Source organism: Colias eurytheme, chromosome 4 (genome assembly GCF_061535395.1).
Source record: "Colias eurytheme isolate Ceu_HAF_F1 chromosome 4, ilColEury1 Martin Lab GWU primary, whole genome shotgun sequence".
Lineage (NCBI taxonomy): Eukaryota > Metazoa > Arthropoda > Insecta > Lepidoptera > Pieridae > Colias > Colias eurytheme.
This window is the reverse complement of record NC_142983.1, coordinates 6,500,792-6,528,608: the sequence shown is the minus strand read 5'-3', so window position 1 is coordinate 6,528,608 and position 27,817 is coordinate 6,500,792. Positions and strand designations below refer to the sequence as shown.

Below are 27,817 nucleotides of genomic sequence, written 5' to 3'. Positions count from 1 at the left end.
CTGGATCGTGCACATCCAGCAACATAATAATAATAATTATTGACGTACGTCAATACCTCTAAACAACGATCATATTCTTTGTTCTGAGGTCAATACACTGTCGTTTTGCGTCGTGCATCGTGTATGACCTTGGCGGGACGTACGTCAAGATGGACCGTGAATAAGACGTTTTATGTGTTGCCACTGTGTTGACCATAGTGGATTTAGCTCGGAATTTAGCGTGATTATAATATATTAAAATACCTACAATTTACATATACTCACAGAACATGCATAGAAAATTCTTAATTCTCTGAATCTTAAAGGAATCTACGAATATTATTTAAAAAATATAATAGAATAGAGTAAAGAACACGCCATCTTTATGTCTATGGTAACTGCGTCAGACAGACTGCGATTATTAGAGATAATCTGTGCGATCACCAATATGCATCTGTAATTTTTCATTTTCATCTTTGTTCAGTGGGTCGACACTTAGAACATCGTTTTGGTTAGGCTTCCATCATCAAGCAATTTTAAACTTCATTCAATTGACATAGAGTTCAAATTATTTTGTACTTTTCCAAGACCTAAGGTCAAGTCTGGCCTGCCAACTTTTAGAAAAAATAAAAATATTTCTAATGTTGGCCTTTCCGATATCTTGTCAATGGTTAAGCATAGACAACTTGATTTTGATTTGTTGTTTACTAATTCAAAATGGCGTAGTAGTTTTGTGTTTGTCTTGGCGGTTACAGTTCATGACTTCACAAAATTCTATTTACTCGGCTAATCACTGGACATTTAACTATCCCAAATACGTTGAGTTGAGCCTGCTCCTCCGTTTTGTTGATACTTAATTCCCCCCATAGTGAATCGTGTTGTGAGTAAGAACTATATTTGCGAGATATTGACTCTATTTTAAGTGTGGTATTATTGTGATGTCTTATTTATATCATAAATGTGTGCTTTGCGGCAAAAGGCGGATGCCAAATTCCAATGTTTCTTTATTTCGCTTTCCACTCGATCCAGACCGGTAAGTTACCGACTTCGTTGTATATAGTTTAACTAAAAGTGGACCGAATCTACATTGTAATCATCCCACCCACGAATTTTCAAAATATTATTTCATTTATTTGCTCTATTATTATTTTAAATAGATAAACAACAATAACCTATTCTCATTCCTGTCTGTTTTTTCAGGTGTCGGTTATGGGTTAAATTTGTTGGTATTGAGGATCTTGTACATGTGGCAATTGAAAATCTTCATGAAAGGAGGTTTGTTTGTGGGTCACACTTTTCTCAAGATTCTCTTAATAATAAAGGAAATCGTTTGAAGAAATCTGCAATTCCAACAATGAATTTACCACACCTTCCACTTACAGATGAAATTCTGAAAGATTTTCCTTTACATCTTAAGTACAATAAACCGCAGAAACAAGGCCTAAAATCAGGTATGATATTATTAATTAGTGTAGTTAAAGAGCATCCTTAGTTAAATATTCGTTTTTGTAATATTCACTATTAAATTTTTTTCTAGGTCCGTTAATGGAGTGCACCAACATAAACATCCAAAAAAATCATAGTAGTATATTATCTAAAGTTGCCAACTTAAGTGATAAAGAGAATGTTGAAGGTAATTTTTATTTTGTCTATTTTTGTCAATGCCAGGGTTATTATTTGTGTCTATCGAATATACTATGTGTGATGAAATCTTATACTCATATTTTTATATATCACACATCAACGTTTAACCTTTTTAACATGGATAAGAGGGGAAATGAATGAATAATGGTAGTGTCACAGTTTTAACTATGTATTAAATTTTTTATCTGTTATATTTCATGACTGATCAGTGGAATAGCTACTAAATTCAACTTGCCACTCTACTAATGTGCTTGGTGGTTATTTAAAAAAAATTATATTCTGTAAATTCTAAATAAAATGTCTCACCAAACATTACTTTGATCTAAGATGATTTTTTTTAGTAGTTTATAAATATCACTTGTTAAAATTTGATTTCTATAATACACTTTCTAATATTTTTTTATGCTGTATATGGTATGGTATTGCAGTTAATACTTATCCCAGTTAATAGTTAGAAGCTATTTCTTAAAAGATTAACAAACACCCACATATCTATTCTCATAAACATAGTGTTAAGAAAATAAAATAATTTTATGATTGATTTACTTTTAAAACAGGTGTAGGACAACTTGATTTAGAAAACAATCTAAATCAAGTTTTATTATTAACAATTCAACAATTAAATTTATTTTGTACATTGCAGATCATACTCCAACATCCACAGTACTAAATGTGTCAACTAGTGATTTTGTTCCCCTGGCATCAAGTTCTAAGGCATCAGAACATTTGACTTTCAAAAGGAATAAAGGTTTTGTATTATTATTTATATATCTATAACCTATGTCTTTCCTTTAGTTGCTTAAGTATATTATCTATACTTACTAATATTATAAAGCTGAAGAGTTTGTTTGTTTGTTTGAACGCGCTAATCTCGGGCACTACTGGCCTGATTTGAAAAAATATTTTGGAGTTAGATAGCCCATTTATCGAGGTAGGCTATTGGCTATATATCATCACAATAAGAACAACAGGAGCAGAGCCACGCGAGTGAAATCGCGCGGCACAGCTAGCAATTTATAAATATGTTGTTACTAACAGGTACCTTCCTCTTGAACTGACACAAAAGCAACTTTGTTACCTGACTTTCAACACTACAGTGTTGATACAAGTTTAAGATCTGTTTTATTTTATATATTTCAGATTATACTGCCACATCAAATATAATTAATTTGTCAACTGATGACTTAATTCCTATTGCATCAAGTTCAAAGGCACCAGAACATTTGACTTTCAGAAGGAATACAGGTATTTTTTTAATTATCTATATACATTCTTTGCACATGTTACTGTTTTTTGTACATAATATTATGACATAATTAATATAATCAATAATTTTGCATAAATTTAAAATCTTTGAGTACTTAAATCATCTGTACTCACTACTCAATAAAAAATATATTTGTGGTGGTTGTGGAGATTCATTAATTCATGGAGATATTCATTTGCATAGATTAAAAGTATAAGGGCTTATAGATATTATGTCAGTATTGACTTTCACCATATATTATTTTAATGTTGATAAATAATTAAAGAGTTTGAATTTGAGATTATATGTCATTGTACTTCACACTTATAACCACAGAACTAAACTAACTAAAATAAACCTACAAACAATTGAAACATATTGAAATGCTGAATTTATTACCTAAGTCAGTTTTTACTCAAATTAAGCTGTCCAATAAAAGGCTTAGTTTACTTGTAGTGTACTGTTTAGCTTTCAGTTTATATGTGTGGGTTTGGCGACACTGGTTTTCATAATAATTATGACATTATAGCACTTCTATTTGTTTTTACTGTTCTGTGCTTATAACATATTAACATCATAATGCTCAAAATAGTTTTTGAAACATATCCATTAATTGATTTCAGTTCAAACTGCTTTTAAAATTCCAGAGGCTACAGTTTTGGTTCAGAATTATAAGAGGTCAAAAAGCTGCAATGAAACTAAAGGTAAATTATTCATATTTTATTAATAATTGCATCCTGCAGTTTCATCCGTGTAAATAAATGAATATTTCCTTTTAATCCTTAAGTTCCTGTTAGAATATCAGTATAAAAATAGTCTAAATTACTCTTTAAAACATCAGCTATCTGTCAGTGGGTTCCATTTAAATCGGTGAAGCTGCTCCAGAAATTAGCCAGAACAAACAGACAGACAAGCAAAAATTGTAAAAATTACTATTTAGGTATATGTACCGTGCATATATCCATATGCATTTAGTAAATAGTGGTTATTTTAAATTTTAATATTAAATACAGACATTTAAATTTTATTTTTGGTATATAGATTTTCACCATAATCTTTCCTCTTTTTTTTATAAAAAATGATTAGTTTTTTATCCCTTTTCAGATATTACCCGGCATTTGACTGAAAGGGAAAAACGTTTGCTGAAAAAATTACAAAATACAAAGGTTACAGTAAAAAAATTGGCGTCTTCATCTTTGAATATTGATAAAATTGATTCTGATGTACTTAAGTCAATTGTTATGAACGCAGTAGCAAATCAAAAGAAGAGACCACATGGCAAGCGTTGGGGCTTAAAAAATAAAATAACTTCATTAGCGATCTATAAGAGATCTCCAAAAGCATATAGGTACATGCAAAAAGTCCTGCCTCTACCAAGTGAAAGAACTTTGCAGAGAATGTTAAAAGAACTTCATATACAACCAGGGATATATGATAATATTTTAAATAACCTGACACACAAAACTGCACAATTAGAAGAACAAGACAAATATTGTGCAATTTTGTTTGACGAAATTGCACTAAAAAAGCGATTAATTTATAATGAATTTGAAGATAAGGTGGAAGGTTTTGTTGACCATGGCCCTGGAGAGGGCATGGAAAGAACCAATCAGTTGGCAGACCATGCCCTTGTATTCATGATCCAGGGCCTAAGGTTCAAATTCAAACAGCCAATTGGCCATTATTTCGTAGAAGGCACGATATCCTCACAAAAGCTAGCCAGCATTATAAAAAAAGTTATAAAAAAAATTTCCGAGACAGGTTTTAAAGTAATCACTATTGTATGCGACCAAGGCCCTACAAATGTAGGAGCCATCAATTTATTAAAGCATTTATGCAATCTGGATCGAGAAAAAAATTATTTTATGACGGAGGGAGAAAAAATTAATATAATATATGATATACCTCATTTATTCAAATCCCTCCGTAACAATTTTTATAATGCTGGTTTAATTAAATTTAATGGAAAATTAGGCCAATGGAGTCATATAAAAAAAGCTGAGGAGAGAAATAGAAGTTTTTTAAATTTTAATAAATTGACTCCATTGGTCGTAAATCCAAATTTCAAAATTAAAATGAAAGTGAAGTATGCAGCACATGCTTTAAGCAATACAATGGCAGCAGTACTTAAAATGATGGCATGGAGGGATGACAATGCAGAAGCCATTGGTGAAACTGCATATGTTGTAGAACAATTAGATAAATTATTTGATTGTACCAATGGCCCTGCTTCATCCAAAGATATTAAAAAGGGTATTCGGGAGAATGTTTCCGAAAAAACAAATCATGTTGCGTCCTGGAATTATTATTTGCAAATAATGCAAACCCTAAAGTTCATAAATGCAACAACATTCAAAGAGTCTAAGAATGTTCGTTGCATCAAAGGATTTCAAATATCTTTAAACTCTTTAAAAGATATTTGGAATCTTTTGAATGAAGCTGGGTTTAAATATTTAAATTTAAGGCAATTAAACCAGGACTCACTGGAAAATTTGTTTGGCAACATTCGACAGCACAGTGTGACAAATAAAAATCCGACATGCTCACACTTTACCGCGGCGTTAAAATCCTCTATAATAAGTGGTTTAACAGGTCCACATAGCCGCGGTTCTAATTGTGAAGCTGATTCAAATGAACTTTTCATGACTTTTGTGGAATTAAGTCGATTAAGTAGAAATGAAGAATCAGCTAAGCAAGCAAATCTGTTGGAAGAAATTGAAATTGGATATCATTCTAATGACATTTCTTACCCTGTGTTGTCACTTCCCGAAGATCCTACGATAGAGGAATACGAATTGGATTTGTACTCATTTGAAGACCAACCAGTTGTCTATGTCAGTGGTTATTTAGCTGCAAAATTACTTAATAAAAGTACTTGTATTAACTGCAAACAGTTTTTGTCCATAGATGATCCTAAGGATGACAACTTGTATAATTATGTATCCTTTAGAGAGTGGTGGCAAAATAAAAGAACATTAACCTATCCATCAAAAGAATTATGCAAATGTGTAAACGATGCAAAAAAATATTATGAAGCCACACTTTCTAATAGGATACACAAATTAAATATTGGACAAGAATGCTGTTTGCAGTTAAATATTAACTGTGATTTTGCATGGTTCCGTTGCCAAAAACATTATATTGAAGTGACAGAAAATTTAATACGGAGCCTCAGCAGTCTCTTTATAAGAAAGACTTGCAAAATTATAAATGATCAATATAAAGTAACTGAAAGTGAATTAGCAGCTAAAAAAAAATTAATGCAACAGCAAAGAATGGAAGCCAATAAATAGAGTCTGTTTGGTCGTCAAAAGAGATTTTTCCTAGAAAATTTCCAGGGATTGAAGAATCGGTGATATTTATTTTCTCTCTACGGGTTGAATTTCGGTACCTCGTTTCTTTGCCGCGCACGCTGCTATATTGGAAATGTGGCGTCTTAAGACCATTTCTTGTGTATATCTCTACCCCTACGTATTTTACTGTGCTCACATGTATAAATGAAATAAAAATTAAACTAGAGAAAGTTTAAGAACTTCAATGTATTTTTTAAACTTATAATGTTAAAACTTAACATAAATTTATCAAAAATTTTCTCTAGTTTTTTTTTATTACATGCAATATATATAGATGATTTCCACGTAAAATAATGAGATAAATAAGTTTTTTAATTCGGTTATTAAAAGCACTTTTAATTGAAATATCTCGTACTCTTCTCATTATACGGTGAAAACATCTATATATGCAAAGAAATGAAATGTAAAACAAGAGAAATTTCCCAAAATTTTAGTAATTTTTAACGCACGAGCGCCACAAAGTTTAATGCATCGTGTGTTTGACTTTGGGGCACTTTACCTTAAAACTATTCACTTTACATAAGTATGAAAGGGTAATGACATACATTTTAGGAAATTTCTCTAGTTTTTTAGGTTATTGTTATTACATTTCTTTGATCTGTATAGATGATTTCCACGTAAAATAATGAGATTAATAAGTTTTTTAATTTTGTTATTAAAAGCACTTTTAATTAAAAAATCTCATACTCTTCTCAGTATAAGGTGAAAACATCTATACCGGGTGTAACTGTTTCAGATATAAAAAACTTTAAACTGATATCGAGTGTACTTTACCTAATGATTAAATGACACTAATATCTTTTTAAAAATAAAACGGGATATATCCTAAAATCTTACATTAAACACTCCCATACATTTAGTATCCCTTTCGATATCAGTTTAAAGTTTTTTAATATCTGTAAAAGTTACGGAATAATCGCCCGTGCACACTTAACGATTACACCCTGTATATGCAAATCTATACTAATATTATAAAGCTGAAGAGTTTGTTTGTTTGAACGCGCTTATCTCAAGAACTACTGGTCCGATTTGAAAAATTCTTTCGGTGTTTGATAGCCCGTTTATCGAAGAAGACCAACAGAAGAACGCTAAGACCAACAGAAGCTGAGCCACCCGGGTGAAACCGCAGAGCGCAGCTAGTAACTGATATGTAAAACAAGAGAAATTTCCCAAAATTTTAGAAATTTTTAACGCACGAGCGCCTCAAAGTTTAATGCATCGTGTGTTTTGGATAAAGAACTAATTTCGACGTGTTCTCATATCCAAAACGCATTTTGTGTTTGACTTTGGTGCACTTTACCTTAAAATTATTCACTTTACATAAGTATGAAAGGGTAATGACATACATTTTCGGAAATTTCTCTAGTTGTTATTACGATTGTTTGATCAATGTAGATGATTTCCACGTAAAATAATGAGATAAATAAGTTTTTTTAATTCGGTTATTAAAAGTACACTTTTAATTAAAATATCTCGTACTCTTCTCATTATACGGTGAAAACATCTATATAGATAAATAACTGAAATGTAAAGTAAAAAAAAAATCCCAAATTTTTTATAAATTTTCACGCATGAGGGCCCCAAAGTTTAAATCATCGTGCGTTTTGGATAAAGAACTAAATTCGACGTGTTCTCATATCCAAAACGCCTTTTGTATTAGACTTTCGGGCACTTTACGTTAAAACTATTCACTTTACTTATGTATGAAAGAGTACATTTTGGGATTTTTTTTTAATATGAAATTGGAGGAATTTTCTTTAAATTGTTTGATTAATTTATATTGTTAAACAATACTTTTATTGTAGGAGCGCGTCAAAGTCACACAATACACTGTCGTGTAATTTAATTTAATACCTACAAAAATAATAAACTTGTACTTTACATACGTACAAATTACGTTTAAATCATCATCAATATTAATTATTATTATTTTTTATAACATTTTTTTCAAATACTGCTGAATCGATGGTAAGGGCCACTTTTGAAGTACTGGGTACCAAAAAACTGCCACTAAAATCATATAAAAATATTAGCTATCTTCTTGAAAATATAATTAAAAATATGTAATAATATACCATTTAATATACAATTTTATTTCATTTTAAACGTCAACTTAAAATATGTATTAGAAAATTATACAAATCGCGAAACCTATTATAAATTAATAACACAGTGGTGATACTTATAATGAAGTTATCTGTCATAAAAAAATTTAATTTTTCCAAAATTGTAAAAGTATTGGGTGGCTTTGAGGCGCTCGAAAAAGATATAAATTTTAGGAGTTTAAAATTAACTCATATTCGGTTAAACATTTTAGTAAGAAACTAGAGATAAAATGCCTAAAATTTATGTGATTTTTTCAAGTAGGTACTTTACGATCCTACTAACAATACTCTACTTAAAAGCCTAACCGTCATAACTGTTGATATTATAGTAATTATCTAATTAAAAATATTCATGTAAACAATTAAAAATTGTTAGTTGGATCGCATAATACCTCGAAATCTAATTCAGAATGCTTTTTAAAAAAGGAAATACCTTTACATAAGATGAACACGTAATGAATTAGACTTTGAACTATTAATACATTAAAAGTATTGATTTTTTAGAAATTATAAAAATATTGTGTCAATTTTTGAGAAAATTCCTCTAATAGGTACATGTTTTCGCCGTAAAATCTGTTGGAGAGGAGATATATACAAAGAAAACAACGGTTCTTAGTTGCTATAATTTCAATATGGCTATGCGAACGGCAAAGGTATAAGGTATCGAAATTCAGAACGAGATTATTCAATCACCAATTCAGAAATCCCGCAAAATATTCTACGTAAAAGTATAAAATTTAAATCCAATTGTATTCACAGACTTAATATTATCAAGCCGGATTAAGACATGCCAATAAATTTAAGATTTCCTAAAAATGTAAGAATAATTTATTTTTCTGTTGATAATGAATAAAGTTAATGATATATAGAGATGAAGTTTTATTTTTAATACCCCTGAATGAGGATAAATAGTAGTGATGTTACTGACAGAAAGCATCGATAATTTTATCGATATCGATATAAAGTTTTATCGATAGTACTACTCATATAGGGACATCACTATACGTCAAATTTGAAATGTTAGGTTGGCAGCAATGTGTGTCATTTTTGACGTAAGTGAGCTTATGTTGGTATATATGAGTTGACCTTAGCTTATACATGCTTATGTGTGCGTGAGCTCGAAATCGAAGTACTGAGTGCCGTCTCTTACTATATTACTTGCTCTGTGATCTTTGTTGAGACTTCTTGTCCTTACTTCAGAATTATTCTCACTTCAGTATCAAATAGATATTGTTTCTATGTAGTGAATTGAATTTATATTCCTACATCCTATAGTGAATAGTGATATAGTGTAAGTGGCTTCAAGATGCCTCTTTTTGGGAAAAAAGACTTTGGTAGAAAATCTAAAAAGGATGGAAAGGAATCTGAGAAACAGCCGTCCATTGAGGACAAGTACGTTGTAAAAGACCTTTTAGGTACAGGAGCCTTTTCTGAAGTACGCCTTATAGAAAGTAAAGAAAATGGACAGCTGTTCGCTTGCAAGATCATTGATAAAAAAGCACTGAAAGGAAAGGAAGATTCCTTAGAGAATGAAATCAGGGTGCTTAAAAGATTTAGCGAAAATGCTAAAGCTGAGGCTGGGGAAAAGAAAATGTTTTCCCACCCAAATATCGTCCAGCTGCTCGAAACATACGAGGATAAAAGCAAAGTTTATCTTGTTATGGAACTTGTAACAGGTGGCGAATTATTTGACAGAATTGTTGAAAAGGGTTCTTACACCGAAAAAGATGCATCAAATCTCATAAGACAAGTTTTAGAGGCTGTTGACTATATGCATACTCAAGGTGTGGTACACAGGGACTTGAAGCCTGAAAATCTGCTGTATTACAGTTCTGATGAAGATAGCAAAATCATGATAAGCGATTTCGGTCTATCCAAAATAGAAGATTCGGGAATAATGGCAACAGCTTGCGGGACTCCTGGTTACGTAGCTCCAGAAGTGCTAGCTCAAAAACCATATGGTAAAGCAGTTGATGTTTGGAGCATAGGTGTGATTTCATACATCCTGTTGTGTGGTTACCCACCATTCTATGATGAGAATGATGCAAATCTATTTGCGCAAATTCTTAAAGGTGATTTTGAATTTGATTCACCATACTGGGATGATATTAGTGAGTCTGCAAAGGATTTCATCAGGCATTTGATGTGTGTGGATGTGGACAAGAGATATACTTGCAAGTAAGTAATGTTGTTTTCTTTTATTACTTTTTACTTTTTAGCTATGTCCCCTGAAATCACAAAGCTTTGTTTACAGGCATAATTTGTAATAAAATATACCCACTGTTGACACAATTCCTATTCAAAACTATCAATTACCTGAAGGATTCTCATGTTTGGGCCTTCAATATATGTGTATAGTAATGTGTAGAATATGTATAAAATAAGGAGAAAATGGTAATTATGCAGCAGGTTATAACTACAAAATAGGGCATTACACAAAAACAGTAGATATTTTAGACAGTGTTAAAATCAAATATATTACATGATTTTTGTGATCATTGTCTGAGTTATTACACAATAACAAGAAACAAAGGCATCTTCATTCACATCTATTCAATTAAAATACCTTTAGTGTTCAAAATATAACAAATGAATTTATAATATGTCCTTGAAGAATTAGAGCAAATATAGCTGCAATTAAGTTATCTAGTTAATTTAATATTGAAGAATTTATAATAATGTTAACTACACAAAAATATCATGTGTTTTTGTTTTGTACTTATATTTATTTATTAATTAATAAAAATCTTTATACTTATAAATATAAAAATTAGCTCAGTATGCAGCATATTTCTCGGGAGGTAATGAATATATTCATTTGTGAGGTAATGAGGTAAATATAAATAAATTTAAAAAAAATTAATATAATTACAACAAAAGTATAATACCCGCATACAGCATAGCTGCTGCCACAAGTTGTTTGTGTTGAATGTTTTCATTCTATTCATCTATACGTATAATATTCTTCTATCTCCATTTTAATAAAATAATCCTTGAAGTTAGTAATCATAAACCATTATGTTTTATTTAATAACCATGAATAGATCTTTCTTGCTGCTTTATTGATGCGTTTATCAGTGAAATCAATTAAGATATTTTCAATTTGCTATCTACTAAATACTTAAATCTATTAAATACCTATTACAGAAGGTGATATAAATTTTTGGAATTAATAATTGATTATGTTTGAAATATTCCTGACTACCCTTACAGGCAAGCCTTGGCTCACCCATGGATATCTGGCAATGCCGCTAGCAACAAGAACATCCATGGCACAGTATCAGAGCAACTCAAGAAGAACTTTGCCAAGTCGCGCTGGAAACAAGCCTATCACGCTACCACTGTTATCCGTCAGATGCAAAAGATGATTCTCAACAGTAGTAGCTCAAGTCGCAACTCCAGCGCCCAGTCCAAACCAGAGAATCAACAACAACAGCCCCAATAAATATGCTACGCTACATCATTTCAATAATGCAAGTAAGGTACATAAATTTATTCTTATAACATACATATCTTGACTTTAAGAATCCACATCAGGTCAAGAAAATGTAAGGTGGAACTTAATAAATTGTAGTATCTGAATTGTTAATTGAAACCTACTGCTACATCTGCTTGCTTTCTAAATAATTCTGTTATAGAGCAGGCTCCAAGGAGATGTTCGTTTGCAAAAATAGCGGACCTAAATCTGACTTCTGATATATATTGTATAGATCCCAGACATCCTTAGACAGATGTTGCCAACCAGTTTTGTGGTCCCCCTCCCCCCACCCCGGTAATTAAATATGGCATACAAAGAAAAAAATAAAAATTTCCAAAACATGCCGTGTGGAGTATCAAACGAAAGAGCTTATTGAGTAGATCACGAATATATAGCATACTATAACATTTCTTACACTTTCTCTAAGATTTTTTAGAAAATTTACGAAAATGCTCCATTTTTGAGTTAACTTTAAACCACTATAGATTGAAAACTCATGAATATATTTTTTAAGTTATTATTTTAAATAATTAACAATAGTCCATTGTTTACGATTCAATAGTTCGTAATAAGTGAGCTATATGTATCACTATGAGGATTTGATGACCCCACAAAATGTTGTAATTGCAAGGCGCAACTTTCACTGAAGTTACCGATTTGAAATCTAATCACACAGAGGCTGATTCAAGAATGTTCTGCCACAGTGCAGAGATAATTATTCTAAGCCCTGACACCGATATTTTTGTATTAGGCCTTTATTTCTGGCATAAACTTGAAAATATACTCGCCATCTTTGAATGCTCCCCCCACTCCCCCATACAACTATTTCACTGTACGAACTATTGAATCGTAAACAATGGAATATTGTTAATTATTTAAAATAATAATTTAAAAAATATATTCATGAGTTTTCAATCTATAGTGGTTTAAAGTTAACTCAAAAATGGAGCATTTTCGTAAATTTTCTTAAAAATCTTAGAGAAAGTGTAAGAAATGTTATAGTATGCTATATATTCGTGATCTACTCAATAAGCTCTTTCATTTGATACCCCACGCGGCATGTTTTGGAAATGTTTATTTTTTTCTTTGTATGCCATATTTAATTACCGGGGTGGGGAGAGGGGGACCACAAAACTGGTTGGCAACATCTGTCTATAGCATGTCTGGGATCTATACAATATATATCAGAAGTCAGATTTAGGTCCGCTATTTTTGCAAACGAAACTCCACTGAGGGTCCGGTCTATTATATATTTATGACTGAATTTATATTCTATTATTCTGTCACTCTACTTCTGCCAGTCAATGTTTCATGGAAATCAACGAAGTGTTTAATTAATATATTTCATCATCAACTAGTCAATATATTAATAATACTTGAGAGTTATGTATAAAATGTGCAAAATATAGTATGACATCATAAAATAAATGTATTTAATTTAAAATGTTAATCTACTGCTCTTTAGAACTACATAAATGAAATATAATATTTGAATCTCATGCTTTAAAATATGTCACTTAATTGATGAAGTCCATGTGAGTGCTTTACATAAAAATGTAATCATGGTTACATCATGTTAACTCAAAATATTATGAGATAATAAGCATCATATTATAAGTAGATTGACTTCTCTTTAGCATTCTGAACTTGTTATATTTATATTTATTATATAATTATGGTGATATAATCAATTGTGTGTTTAGTATTGTTGCAAATGTTGTTAATGTAAATTAAAAATTATAAGCATGATGTGAGAACTTATTGTTACTATCATTAAAAGCTTTAGGAGCTTCCATGATTATTTTTTAAGAAGGTGCTTCAGAAAGAAAATAAATGTTGAGAAAATTTATGAAATTTATAAAATGTTACAGTAGCATGTTGTGGAAATCCAATAGTAAATGCTAGTTGATCACTTCGTGGATAAAGATGGTAATAGATGGTTTGGTCGTAACTGTATGCTATTATTTCGTGTTGGAAGGGAGTTAAGTAAAGTGTGTTTCTTTCTACCCTCTATTCTTTCTGAATCATCTTGCCCAATTTAAGTTTATTATTTTATTTAATATATTGTTTATTGAATGTTATATTTTACAAATTTGTAGTGAGGTTTATAGTTTAACAAAAATGATACACAATTAAATAATTTTTGTTGCATTGTTACTTAAGCCGTTAAAGACTTATATTGTCATGACATTGAGTGTAAATGCATGTGTGTGTAAATCTTTCTATATAATCCTATAAATATGTATAGCTGTTTGAATTTTATGCTAAATATAGAATGTAAGTTTTACTACTTAAAACTGAATCCTTCCTATATCTAGAGAAGAAAATTACAATTTTCAAATAAATAGTTATTCTATTAAATTATATTGCACTGTTGAATTAAATGTTGTCTTACAATAATGCTCTTATATCTAATAGAATATGTGAATCTTATTTTATTATTTATATGCTGGGCCTAATGGATACATTCTTGCAAAGAACAAATCAGAAGATAGCAATCTGAATATCTCTGTAAGACTGACAGCCAAAATTAAGTACATATTTATTTGATTTATTTATGTTGTTAATAGAATGATTTATTATATCTCGCAAAAACAAATGATTGTATTTAATTAATATGATCATACCGTCAGAGATACATAATATATTATAGCCATAAATATTGATAAAGAGATATGGAAGTATCTGCAATATGTATAAGAGCGAGCGCGCACGAGCAACTTTGTCTCCGCAACTATTTTGTCTCCGCAACTATTTTGTCTCTTCACCCATGGGCTAGTATGAAAGTGCGCGCACGTAGCGACGCAACTCCCCATACAAACTGATGGGAGAGACAAAATAGTTGCGGAGACAAAGTTGCTCGTGCGCGCTCGCTCTTAGGTTAACTTAAAACATCAGTTCATTATATTTTTTATAATTTTTCAATATGTTTATGAGGCTACAGCTCTCTTGAATGACCAGTATAGATCTTCTCTTCTGAATCTCAAATTTATTGTTTATTTAGATTGAAACCTATAACATAATATAATAACATATTGTGTACCTATTCCATGAATATGAAAATTGCAAGTATTCATATGATATTTTAATGAAAAATGAATGAATGATAATAATATATTCTCTTAGTAACATTCCTCTCGCAACTTATTGGTATTTAAAAAATGACATTCCATGACGCTATTATCATATTTTTTTATTCTTTTTTTATTTTATATGAAAGATCCTGAAGCCAAGGAGTAGATTTAATTGGTGTAATGTGGGTTTGGGTATTGATTAATTAAAAATGATTCTATTTGTGGCCATATCAGTTACCGCTAAAGTATGATGCAAGTGCCATAATAATTATATTAAATTATGTACAAGGACATTACTTTGAAATTATAACATAATATAGGTTACTCCTGTAAAGTTAGAAGCATTAGGCAATCAATATTCCCTTGATATATTATAACCTGGGCTTCATGATCTTAACTTTTTTTATTGCTAATCTATAGTTATGTTCTGGTATAGTGATAACTTTTTTTTTTAAATATGGACGGCAATAAGTAGAAATATCGCCTGTCTTTAAAAAAAAAAAAAAACAACTTTATTCCCATTTATTCCTTGTATTAAATTGGCATGCTCATAAGAGTAATTTACTTACTTAAAATCTATCTTTTGGTTCATTGCAATTACGAAGAAAATTCATTGTTTAGTATAAGGCATTCTTGATAATAAAAAATTTTCATTCCACATTTGTTACCCATAAATTGTTTTTATTTATTTCTCTATTTGAAAATTTGTGGACATTATGTTCGTTATTCGTAAAATCGTATACGGTGCGTCAAATCATAATACTATAAAATTTATTAAATAACTTGAAACAAAATCTAATACCCTAAAATTGTGTGCTAACTGCACTGCATTAAATTTATAAAATAATCTTAAATCTATATTTTTGCTTTATATTTTTAACGATTATAATAAGGTATGTTTACTAATTTCGATGTTCTTATTTATGTATTATGAATGCTGTCCGTTTTGAATTATAATATGATATATGAATAATATTACGATAACCTATGACACTATGTTTTTATAGATAACAATATGATTTTGTACGTAAATGGGTTGCAATTTATTTGCCATCTATTTACGACTTGTAATCTATGTAAAACGTAAAAAATCATGTCGTTTTATTATTTTTGTTATAAAAAACAGTGTTCAAACTCAAATGTATTCTTTTATATTTATAGAATAGTTGTTGCGAATAATGGTGTTGGGTTCAATGGATAATGTAATGGCTCGATCGCGATGGACCGTGATGTCTTATATAAATGTAATGAGTTTTCTAAATTTGTCCAAACCAGCACCTTAAATTACGTCTCGAAATGTAAAGACTTAACTAAAATGTATGTGGAGTCCCGTATGTCCTGCCAGACCATTCTTTTTTAGTTTCCACCAAGATCGTCGCCATAAAAAAACTAGTTTCTTTTTATGTCGCCTTGAAAACATATAAATCATCATAAATACGTTATGTATAGAAATTATTCTTACATTAACGTTGAATTGTAATGTCTTGTATTTAAATATACTTATGATCATGGACGTATAAAAAAAGACGGACGCCGTTTTACGAACAAACAACGTGAAGCCACCGTAGTAAAGCTAGCGATCGTGTAAAGACAATGAACACGCACACACTCTCACCATAGTAAGCTAGTCGGCCGCCATTACGTCGTGAACTACCGACTGATTAACTGCGTCACTGTTTCACAAAAAATATTTAAAATGCCGTCTTGCGTGGTTAAATGGTGTCGCAACAGTACAATTTTAAATAACAAAACACAAGGGATTACATTCCACAGGGAAGCAAGTTATTTCTTTTATGTTTTAATGACAAAATTATTACGGCAAATATTATAGAAAAAAATACAGCCGCCATTGTCATCAGGACAGCTGTTGCCATAGTGTTGCCATGGCAACATGGCACACACACATGGATGTGTCGCCGCCATTACTAGGCTTCACTCAATGTTTAGGCGATAATCCGTCCGTCTTTTTATTTTTTTTATACGTCCATTCTTATGATGGCGATGCTCTCGGCGCCTTCACGAACTAAAAAAGATTGTCATAGACTTATTATTAATTATTTTTTAATGAGAAAACATTCTTCTGCATTTTTGTAATCTTCGTATATTTCGTAATACATATGATTTATTCTCAATTAATATTTGTTAAGTATCGAGAGGGCTTTACTTGTGAAACATAATCAAATAATATCTAGCTTATGCATGTATTTGTATTATGTATTAAATTAATAGCATTAAGTATAACTCGCCTTACGACTAATGTTTAACTTATATTAGATCTGTTTTTCGATGTTGAATAAACTACTTAAATCATAACAATTAAATTAGCTTTTAACAGTAGATGTGCCATTCGATTCGGATATTTTATCAGTGGGTGCTTTCTTTCTGCATAATGTCTAAATTTAAAAACTATTTCTACTTCAGAATGTTGGATCGATAAAAGAGTAACGCACAAAAGATGATAATGAAAAGACATGTTTTTAATCAGCAATTTATATATTATGCAAAACAACTTTCTTAATTTATGTATTTGTATGTACATATATAAGTTTAAATAATACCATTATCCATATTTTAATATTTCCCATGACCGGTTTCATAATTATTTTGATATATCTTATTCGTTGTATTTTGCTCTCTTCAGTGTTCATTCGTAATTATTTACGTTTTTCATTGTGCCAAAATCATATCATGAGCAGTGATACATTTTATTAAATTTTGAGAGTACTTATATTTGTGAGATGACAAAAGATATTAAATTTATCTTTGTGTAATAGTTTTGCAGCGTATATATTTTTAAATATTCAAGTTCCTTGACAGTAATTAATATTTATTGTTTAATTTGTACGTTACTTTTAGGCGTACTTAATATATTCACTATTTTTTGAAAATTATTGTGTTCGAAATGTGACACGATTTTTATTTAGCACAATAGATTGTAGATTTGGGATACATTAATTCAAGACAAGTTTAAGTTTAGATTTCAAACAAAAACATTGCTTCTGGTCGTCTAGGATTTTGGTTGTGAAATTATTTTGCCCCATAGCCTTTGCGGTTTGTCGGAATAGAACATCGTGAGGAATAATAATTTATGGTTTAAGATCTGATTGCTACTGAATTCTAATGATCTTGTGATTTAGATTTTATACTTCTTGTTCTAAACAATCAAAATTTATTGGTAGTTATTAGATGTTAGCTCTATTTTCAACGTCATTGTAAATAAAATGCCAACTTGTTGAATTGAGTTTTTTATTTATCTCCCATTCAGGTTCATATAAATATTTTAAAGTGAACATTAATTCTATTTATAACACTATGTACATATTGTTATTTCTTTACTTGCAAAAGCATAACACCAATCCGTGCAAAAAATATTACAATTTACGAAAAATTAACGAAATCTAACATTTTATGACAATATTAATTCTGTCGAAAGACCTTGATGAGTTTATTGCTGCATAATAAAAACTCTTAATAATAAAATTAGGTCATCATTCTATATCATATTCCCAAACATCCTTTAACGAGACTTCATGCAAGTTTCATTTTGAATAAATATTATATTACAAATTCAAATAACCGTAATTCAATACAGGAATGTTCATTGAAGTTCTTCTCCTAAAAGTGATAGCTGTTTCAAAAACTGAGAGGCGTTCGGAAGAGTTGTCGCTCCATAGATTATTTTTCTTGAAACGCCACCAGCAGCTTGTTGCTGTAAAAAAAAAAATAAGTTTTTGACATAGACACAATGGGGATCAAAATAAGTATTGAGGTCTTCACAACTAATCCAATTTCAATGTAAAGTGTTATAAAGAGGTCAACCGTGATTTATACGAAGGCGGAAGCCACAATACTGATAATTCTGCGTGAAAGAAATCTGATTAAAGGTCAATCGATTGTTAACATCGAAACATTAAATCACATAGTGTATCAATATTATATGTCAATGCCATTTTATTTTAAATCTTCACACATTGTGATTCGAAGGAATAAATAAATTTTGTTGTTTAGTTACTAGAAGGCACTTCTGTTTACACTGTTTTTAAATTTTGACACTTCCACAGTCACACAATTTATTTTATGTGCATAGTTTATTTTTGTTTTGATATTGATATATTCCCCTGACGGAATCCATTTTTGAAATGAATGATGCATTCTGCAATAATGAGCGAGGAATGTGTTTGTAAATAGCCAATAGTATCGCTTCAAACTTCAAACTAAATGAAGCGATATGATTGGTACTTTACAAACAGATTCCTCGCTTATTGGTGGAAAACCACCCTTACACCCTAGCAGCACACCCCGGACACTCCATACAAAATTATCGTTTTGACAGTCACACTGTAGAGACTGCAAATGTGTGTGTTAACGCTTTATTGTTGGCACATTTGTGACTAGCGTAAAAAAAAATCGCGTTTTTCTGATGAAATACATCCGTAAACAGCACAATATTAATTAACTAACCATTATCTACGAAAAACGATAATCACAAATCCCCAATAATAAAATTACTTTAAGTCAATTTGATTAATATTGTCAATCTTCGTTGCGTATCGTCCTTGCAGAATAATGTGGCCCATTTTAATCATGATCGTGCGGGGTGAGGTAAGTGTTTAAATTTGGCGGGAGGCGGAGTGTCCGTTCTGTAGCGTTTAGCTACTACATATTATGTATTCTGTGCCAGCAGTACCTTAGCGAAGTCGATCAGATTATGGTGTTCAATATAACTGCCGCCGCCCACAAGGAACACAACAGCGTCGCTGGGTGTCGCGTGGCGCGAGGCGCGAGCTCGGCCCGCCGCGTCGGTGCGCGCGCTGCGCGGGTCCAGCCAGGTCAGCTCAGTGTCGCTGCCGCCGTTCATCGCCGCTTCCACCGTGCGGCTTACTGGCAGCTTCTGGTGATGGCAATGGGGAATATTAATGTGTTTCTTTTTTGTCTTAAATTAATAGTTTACTATTCAAGTATACTAAAATACTCTAGATATTTTTATAAATGAAATTTAAAACTTTTTAAAAATTTAAGCAGTTCAAACTCTGCCATTTTGCGCGCGCTTTGCGTGACGTCACATGACACGTCCAGTGGGTGTTCACCTTAGTGTTTACTTTGGAGTGATGAATACAATGTCTTGTCAGATGACGTCACATTTCGTTCGACCAGTGGTGGCGCGTTTTGGAAGTTTGAATTTCGCTCCCTTATTTTGCACTTTTTGAATATTATTTTAGGGGTTTAAATATCTTCTTCTTCTTCTTATATATAAAAATGAATCACAAAATGTGTTGGTAAGCGCATAACTCGAGAACGGCTGAACCGATTTCGATAATTCTTTTTTTATTATATTCCTTGAAGTACGAGGATGGTTCTTATGTAGAGAAAACGTAAATATTATGTACCACGGGCGAAGCCGGGGCGGACCGCTAGTAAGTAAATAAAAAAAATCCTTTTCATTATAATATTACGATAATAAGTTTTCGAGAAAAAAATATTTTAGGCCATATCAAATTTTATGCATATTCCCTATTAACGAAGTTTTTTTCGTCGCGGAAGAAATCCAGCAATACCCGCGGCCCCGTTATTAAAACGGCTTGACGAAACACAGCAAGGTTTGTGTGATAGTAAGAAAGTATCGACAGTAGAAAGTGTGACGGGAAGGGGGAATTCTGAACGCATATACGATTTTACTAATGTCCATTATAGATTATTTTATAAACATGTTAAATTATAATTACAAGCAATTTTTTATAACAACTATGAGAACATTTTATTCACAGTTTACATTAAAAACAAGTGATTGAAAAAAATAGACTTACATGTTTCTTAACAACTAAATTCTTGACTCCTTCCATGACAAAAGATGATCCTTGAGACACAAGTTTGGAGAACATAGACACTGTTTTGGTACCACCTCCTTCATATTGACTCGACATTTTCGTGAAGCTTCTATACAAAATAAATAGGGATTTCTTTAATTAACAATTTGCATGTTTTTGTTTTCCGGAACTTAGATAATTCACAACATGATACACAATTAAGGGCAAAGGGTTTTAGAGTTATCCCTTTTTGCTTTGTAAATTCGACTTTAATTCATATGAATAAGGTTGAATTTAATTTGGCGCATATTGACCCATACCATTATAGGCCGTAATTTCTGGTACATCTAGATAGAGAATATAATGCTAATAAACTTGATTTTGTTTTGAACTGTTTGTTCTGAACTATTCAATGCAAAAAATATGATTTGCGTTATAACGGTATTCGGAAAAGGTATATAATACTTACTTCCATCGTTTCATATAAGCCATTGGTTTGATATCACAATTAGCGGTCAATAGAGCGGCTTCAAACTTCTTATACTCTTCCTCTGTTACCTGTGACGTGCACAGATAATAAATGATGAATAAACGCATTTTGTCTTCTGTGGTTCCCGCGGTACTGTCAGTGATCAAATCCATAACAGCTTTGCTCTCTACCGCGCCGCTTTTACTCATTATTTTTTCTTCCAATTCGAAGAATGAATCCAATCGTCTTGATTTTATAGAGTTTAATATTGCTAGAAAAAAATGCATTGTAAAATGAAATGCCATTGCTTTTAGAATGAATCAAAGAACAACTTTTAATACCATTATAAAAGACATCTAGGTATTATTATTTTGGAAGTTTAATTCCATTCAGTATAAAAACATATTATGTATAATGTAAGGTAATTGTTAATGTGTTTATTAATTCGCTCAGCTGTTTCACAATAAATACCTTTACAGGCAACAAAAGATCTAATGCTTCATACAATAATGAACAAAACAATGAATAGTAGAATCATTCATACTGTTTAACATAACAATTAACATACCAGTTGCAATAGTAGTATGCATATCAATCAGCCTCTTTTTCTCCATTAGTTGTGGCAAGGAGTTAACCGCACTTGTAAGTCTCTGTGTGTTATCGCTCACCAAACTAAGTGCTAAATCGCTGTCAGCGTCGAGACCCATTGAGCTTTTGAGTTTCTTTACTTCAGCTTCTGAGCTCCTAATAAAGAAGATTTTGTTGTGTATTATGAGACAAGAATATGTATCACTTGGTAATATTGACCAAAATATATGTTTGACCCCATTTGTAATAACTTATAATAAGTGGGCATGTGGTGTGGATTTTCACTAAAATTATAGTTAATTTATTGATTCTTGATTGTATACAGTTGTATAAATTGGTACTAGCTATTTATGATCCTCAATTGAACTGCTCCGTTCAGTTGCACATTAATTTTTCAATTTCTATCATGCACGTTGAACTGATTGCTATTGCAGTAGCTATTTCATATATTAATTCATTGGGAGATGGTAAATTTGTTATATTAACAGACTCTAAAAGTGCTATATATCACCTGGCTCGATGTACCTCGAATTTTCGAGGCACACCGATTGCCTACAGCATTTTGAAAATGCTGTGGAATAGTTCCTGCAATAGTAATCAATCAATTAAGATACAATGGATCCCTTCTCACGTGGGTATTCCTGGCAATGAAAAAATTGATTCCCTTGCCAGGACCGCAGTTACGGAAGGAGTACCATTCACGTGCCTGCCATTACACACTGATTATTTCTATTGTTTGCGAGATTTTTGTGGTCAGATGTGGAAGGAGCATTTCGACGAGAGATCGTTATCGAAAGCGATTTGGTATAAAACCATTCAGCCGCACATTTGGCAATATCCTTGGTTTACCAGTTCCAATTTAAGTAGATCTGAAATTGTAATTGCTCTCAGACTTCGTTCTGGACATATCCCACTAAATATGTTCACATACCTGATGGGTAAATCGTCATCCCCCAATTGCAGTGTGTGTAACATAGTGGAGGATGTTTACCATATTATGGTGGAGTGTGTCCGGAACGAGGCTGAGAGATCTGCTGCTGAGTTGAACCTTAGATTGTTGGGCAATGTTAATGTTTCTTTGGCGCTTCCTTCTTCAAAGGAAGCTAGATTTACATATTTACAAAATTGTTAATCTTGGTATTAAGCGTAGATAGTTGTTTTTTGTAATGCCAATGAGGGTGGCATTATCATGTTTGATCAAACCCTCGTTAATAAAATAAAGATTAAAAAAAAAAAAAAAATTGGTACAAAAGATATTGTATACAATTGGTGGCCATATGCCATTTCTTCAATTAAAATATCTACAAAATGGTTTTATTTTATTAACAACATTATGCAAACACAACACATACACTTATACTTTCTGTGATTAATTAATTTTTAGTACCTATATTTGTCTAAATCTTCCTGGATAGCTTCTGCAACAGTTGGGAAGGGGCTGCTTTTATGTTCTGACCACAGAGGATCCCTGGAGTCCAAGTCACAAGTTCGCGTTTTGATCTTTTGCCCTGGTAAGGCTGGACCAGTGCTTTCTGGCACTACTGCTCTGGAAATAAATAGAGGATACAGTTAATTAAATATCTTCTATAAAATAAAAATGAATCGCCAAATGTGTCGTTACGCGTAAAAGGGCAGAATGGCTTGATCAATTTGGATAATTTTTTAAAATACTTATGAAGGGAAAACACGAAAATTGCCAATAGGGCAAAACAATTTCTGCTGGGGTAGTTTGTATATTTATATATTTAAAAAAATATCTATTAGATTTGCTTTGAGAATAGTTTAGATTTGCTTTGAGAATGACATAATTTTTTATGAAAAATTAACAAAAGATTTTTTTTGTCGAAAATATTGCAATGAAGCCATTCAAGAACATTTTATTCATTGAAATTTACAAAAAAATTGACAAACCTGTTTAAAGACAAATCCAACACATCATGAGCAAGAGCCTGATATGTCCAAGTGTGATGTAACGGCGTTGCCATATCCATATTACGGTCCAACAAAATCAGCATTGGTCTTGAAAAACTAAATGTGCCCCCTTGTCCAGCATTCCCATGAAATAAATTATTTCTGGCATCCCAGAGATTCTCTCTGAGCTTTTTATCGAGTTTCTTTGCAACCATCTCTGCTGCGTTGCCTTTACTACTTCGAATTATGGGTACATTACCTAAAAACAAACAGCACTTTATCTTAATATACATGTATATTATGAGTATCAATAATTTGTGTGCAAATGTAGAAAGAAATTCAAAGAAGTTTTATTTTATAAAATTTAATAAGACTTACCAAGTGTAACAAATACTGAAAATAAGCTTTCAACAATATCATCCATGATGGCCTCCATTTCTGTGTCTTTAGTGTCTCCTTTATTTATGGCTGCACAATAAAAATAAGAATTAATGGATCATTATTTATCACTATATTGTGGCCTGTGGGATATACAACTTTACCAAGAGTGGTATGGTATGTATTCAAAACATTGGTCACCTGGTCTTCAATCAAGGAAAGAGGAAAAGTGCTGCTAATGCGCACTTTGGTCAGGCCCAGGGCAAACATAACACAATAATTATTATTTTATTATGTCTTACTCCTAACAGAACTAAACATCATTCAAGAATAAATGAATAAATAAATAATAAATAATTAATTTGAATTAATACTTAAATTGAATACAATGATAATATCCATGTTATAATGAAAAACATTAATAGTATGCTTATGTATGTATACGATTAATTTCAACAACTTATTCCAACTCACCATAATAAGATAAAGCATCTGACTGCTGATGTTTCATAATGAATAAGTCATCTTCTAGGCAAATGAAATTTAAATACTGATCATATAATTTATGTATGCTCATAACAGAGTTTGATTGAATGGCCGATGCAGCGAGATCTTCTAGTTTCTGCCTAGTTATTGGAGATATAAAGTTCAAATGATACTGGTCATAAACACCATTGTCTAAATCTTGACAGATCCTTCCCAGGTTTTCTTCTGATGGCGCACAGAAGTATACAGCTGGTACTTCAGGAATAGGGTCTCGGTCTGAATGCAATTGACTGAAAATATCAGTATAAATGTTAGTGTTTTGCACAATAAACATTGTTAAATATATTATTATAATATAAACAGAAGTGGATATACACAGTATTATTTCAGCTGAGTCATGAACTTTAACTGTTGTTATTGATTTGATATACATTAATAAATAAAATATAAGAAAATTTGTACAAACACATGAAGGGTGACTCCCAATTCTCGGAGCTCTTTGATAGATATTAGCGGTGAAATGATATCTTGTCCAACTCTATCATAAATTAACACTTTCCAAATGGGTTCATTTGCCACAGCCTTCGTCAGTGGTTCATTTAAATTTAGCATCTGCTTGAGTGCATCTGAAAAATCAATAGGATTAGTTTCTGTTCATAACACAGTGAAGGAAGAAATAAATATTATAACATGTCTTAAATTCCTTGCAAACAAAATAAATATGGACAATTTTAATGGAACACAAATGAAACACTTGTAGTTAATAAACATAATGCGACTTACTTAGCTGGCGTTCACGTAAAGTTGTCATAGTGAAATGTTATCATAAATCCCTAAAATTATTTAATTTTGAAATACGTTTTCCCTATAATTTTTATTGTAAATCATTAAATAATAAGCTCAAGACTTCAGAAAACATTGAATTTATAATATTTCATTGTAAACGTCAAGGTGACATTCACGTGACATTTGGAACATAGACATAATATACGACACGTCGACTTCAGAATTATGAAATGGATACAAGTCTTTTTATTATCTCTTGATATCGCGACTTTCCTTGTCATTTTTTTTGCCATCTTTTGTGGCTAATTAATACCTACTCAGTATCTGGATGACCAACCTTGACTCCGTACTTATATTTTTAAAAGAATCTCATGTAGATCGCTATGTCACCCTCGAAACCCTTGTTTACTATTTTCTTTTACAAAATGCACGAATTATTTCGGAAACAATTCAGATTATGTACATATAACAATACAAGTCATAACATAAAGTTAATCTATATAGTTAAAAATTTTTTATCACAAGCGGCTTCGTCCGCTTTGAACAAAACCACATAAAACTTAACAAATGATATACAAACTTAAATCATATCTATTAAACCTTCCTAAAGAGTCACTCTACAATCTCTAGATCTATTAAAAAAGAGTGTGTGTGTGCTGAGCACACGTGCCATGACTCGAGCCTGACCAAACTAATTAGGTAATGTTTACACACGTTTACAGCTGTTTGAAGTATAATAAATTTTTGAACTTATTTTATTTTATTAAAACGAAATAAAAAATTGCGTATGGCACCTATTTAACAAAGAAAAAAACCTCATGCAATAAAAAATTATGTCTGATGGATCTATCTAAAGGCAAAAGATTAAAAATTACGCGTTAATAAATGACTTTAAATTAAGGATATTTTCCTGTGCAGATAAGATGCGCACTAATAAACGCAACCACTGCGGCCAGCCAGACAGCCCGGACTCTAACCGAAATAGGAAGAGAAATAGTTTATCAAAGAACCAAGTAGGTATTCTAAAATTCTCTCTTGTCAACGTTTCTACCTCCTATACGAATATATCTCCCTCAAATATTAATTAATTTATTTAAGAAAGTAGTTAACTAATTTAAAAAAAGAAAAAAATGTTCGTTGAATTAATAAAAAGTAGATATGTAATTATTAGTAGTTAGTTATTCAAGTTTGAACCAATTATTAAAAAAAAAGAAATAACAATAATAGCGGGAATAGAGAATTTCAAAGTTACAAACTGTGAAACTGAAAAAGCAATATTGTTTAATTTTAAAAACTAACTATGAAAGAAATAACTTAAACTTCAAATATGTATTTTCAAAACAAGTAATTATGGTTTTAGCCTTTAGGTTTATTTTTAAAATATGTAAGTACTTACAAATTTTTTTCATAAAATTTACGTGATTTTGTAAGGTGGAGATTACTTAATCATTATTATACGACCTAAGCTTTTAAGCTCAATATCAATTATTATTCTTTGAAAAAAAAAAAGTATTTATGACTAGAAAATTTTCTTCATAATTTTATGTGAAAATGTGAAATTTTATTTTTACAATATGGTTCAAGCGATAATCACGTTAAACTGTCATGTAATGATGCAAATTGGCATGAAACTTTGAGCATCAATTATTATCTACGACTTACGAGGACAACGAAGATATAATCAGGTACGTACCCTACCTACAAGGGTACCTACACAGGTACCTACAACCTGTGCCTACAACGAAGTTTTAACATAAACAATAGATTATAGAATGTGGTAGAATTAGTAGATAAATTACATACACTTGTTGACGTTAAAGCTCAAATAAGTACCTACTACTGGTACTTTTCTATTTCTAATTTATTAACCAAAAAAAAGCACTTCGCCACGAAACCGTGGTATTAAAAATAAAATTTCAATCTCGCGCACTTTTTACCGTTTTTACAAACAGGAGGTCAATTTTTTCTACACCCTTTTACACTAAAATACGCTTCGCATTATTTATTACCTACATGTTTTAGTTTTTGGGCACCAACTTCGATTTGAATTCCATCCATCCATCCGCATGCCAGATCCAGTAGGTAGTTAGAACAGTTTCAAAATCTTAAATAATTTTTCAATCCTTTAAAATTTTATAACTAGCTACTCCAGAAGACGTTGATCTGCGTCATTGTCCCTTTTTCGTGTTTTCTCTCTTTAAGAACCTTCCTTGTTCCTTAACAGAAACGTTTAAAAAATTGTCGTATTGGTTGCGCCGTTCTCAAGTTTTACGCAATGCCACACATACTTTGGCCACAGAATACTTAGAATGTATACCTTGGCGATTCACATTTATTACTATACTAGCTGTGCTCCGCGGTTTTACCCGCAGTGCTCCGCTCCTGTTGGTCTTAGCGTGATGATATAATATAGCCTATAATAGCCTTCCTCGATAAATGGACTATCTAACACCGAAATAATTTTTCAAATTGGACAAGTAGTTCCCGAGATTAGCGCGTTCAAACAAACATATTAC

General features: G+C 31.4%; 3 protein-coding genes across 4 annotated transcripts; 2 read left to right on the top strand and 1 right to left on the bottom strand.

Annotated features, from left to right (window-relative positions):
* Positions 1 to 710: 710 nt before the first annotated feature.
* LOC149909024 (uncharacterized) lies at positions 711 to 7,930 on the top strand. 2 transcript variants are annotated; one of them, XM_090120604.1, is made up of 7 exons: positions 711 to 1,012; positions 1,180 to 1,430; positions 1,517 to 1,612; positions 2,267 to 2,371; positions 2,764 to 2,868; positions 3,517 to 3,573; positions 3,974 to 7,930. In XM_090120604.1, the coding sequence occupies exons 1-7, from the start codon at positions 918 to 920 to the stop codon at positions 6,160 to 6,162; spliced, it is 2,898 nt and encodes a 965-aa protein (XP_089976730.1). In that variant the 5' UTR covers positions 711 to 917; the 3' UTR covers positions 6,163 to 7,930. The 2 variants fall into 2 exon arrangements, with proteins under 2 accessions (XP_089976730.1, XP_089976729.1); XM_090120603.1 differs by having other exon boundaries at positions 3,493 to 3,573.
* A 1,571-nt stretch (positions 7,931 to 9,501) lies between these two features.
* On the top strand, positions 9,502 to 14,366 carry CaMKI (Calcium/calmodulin-dependent protein kinase I). Its single transcript, XM_090120602.1, has 2 exons — positions 9,502 to 10,505; positions 11,541 to 14,366. The coding sequence occupies exons 1-2, from the start codon at positions 9,634 to 9,636 to the stop codon at positions 11,770 to 11,772; spliced, it is 1,104 nt and encodes a 367-aa protein (XP_089976728.1). The 5' UTR covers positions 9,502 to 9,633; the 3' UTR covers positions 11,773 to 14,366.
* Positions 14,367 to 17,309: 2,943 nt separating this feature from the next.
* Positions 17,310 to 25,466, bottom strand: Slh (sec1 family domain containing Slh). The gene is made up of 11 exons (XM_090120601.1): positions 25,299 to 25,466; positions 24,982 to 25,141; positions 24,504 to 24,805; positions 24,030 to 24,119; positions 23,652 to 23,910; positions 23,128 to 23,286; positions 21,721 to 21,896; positions 21,153 to 21,423; positions 20,684 to 20,813; positions 19,567 to 19,770; positions 17,310 to 18,588 (listed from the first exon to the last, which is right to left on the bottom strand). Exons 1-11 carry the CDS (start codon positions 25,324 to 25,326, stop codon positions 18,478 to 18,480), a joined length of 1,890 nt encoding a protein of 629 aa, XP_089976727.1. The 5' UTR covers positions 25,327 to 25,466; the 3' UTR covers positions 17,310 to 18,477.
* Positions 25,467 to 27,817: the final 2,351 nt, after the last annotated feature.

Bases quoted from the DNA above. Each gene is read 5' to 3' on its own strand.
- LOC149909024 (XM_090120603.1), top strand. From the start codon at position 918: ATGTCTTATTTATATCATAAATGTGTGCTTTGCGGCAAAAGGCGGATG. The intron at 1,013-1,179 runs GTAAGTTACCGA...CTGTTTTTTCAG, and splicing joins TTTCCACTCGATCCAGACCG to GTGTCGGTTATGGGTTAAAT. The intron at 2,372-2,763 runs GTTTTGTATTAT...TATATATTTCAG, and splicing joins GACTTTCAAAAGGAATAAAG to ATTATACTGCCACATCAAAT.
- CaMKI (XM_090120602.1), top strand. From the start codon at position 9,634: ATGCCTCTTTTTGGGAAAAAAGACTTTGGTAGAAAATCTAAAAAGGAT. The intron at 10,506-11,540 runs GTAAGTAATGTT...CTACCCTTACAG, and splicing joins GACAAGAGATATACTTGCAA to GCAAGCCTTGGCTCACCCAT.
- Slh (XM_090120601.1), bottom strand. From the start codon at position 25,326: ATGACAACTTTACGTGAACGCCAGCTAA. The intron at 21,424-21,720 runs GTATGTTAATTG...ATTTTTTTCTAG, and splicing joins GCATACTACTATTGCAACTG to CAATATTAAACTCTATAAAA. The intron at 20,814-21,152 runs GTAAGTATTATA...TATTTTGTATAG, and splicing joins GCTTATATGAAACGATGGAA to AAGCTTCACGAAAATGTCGA.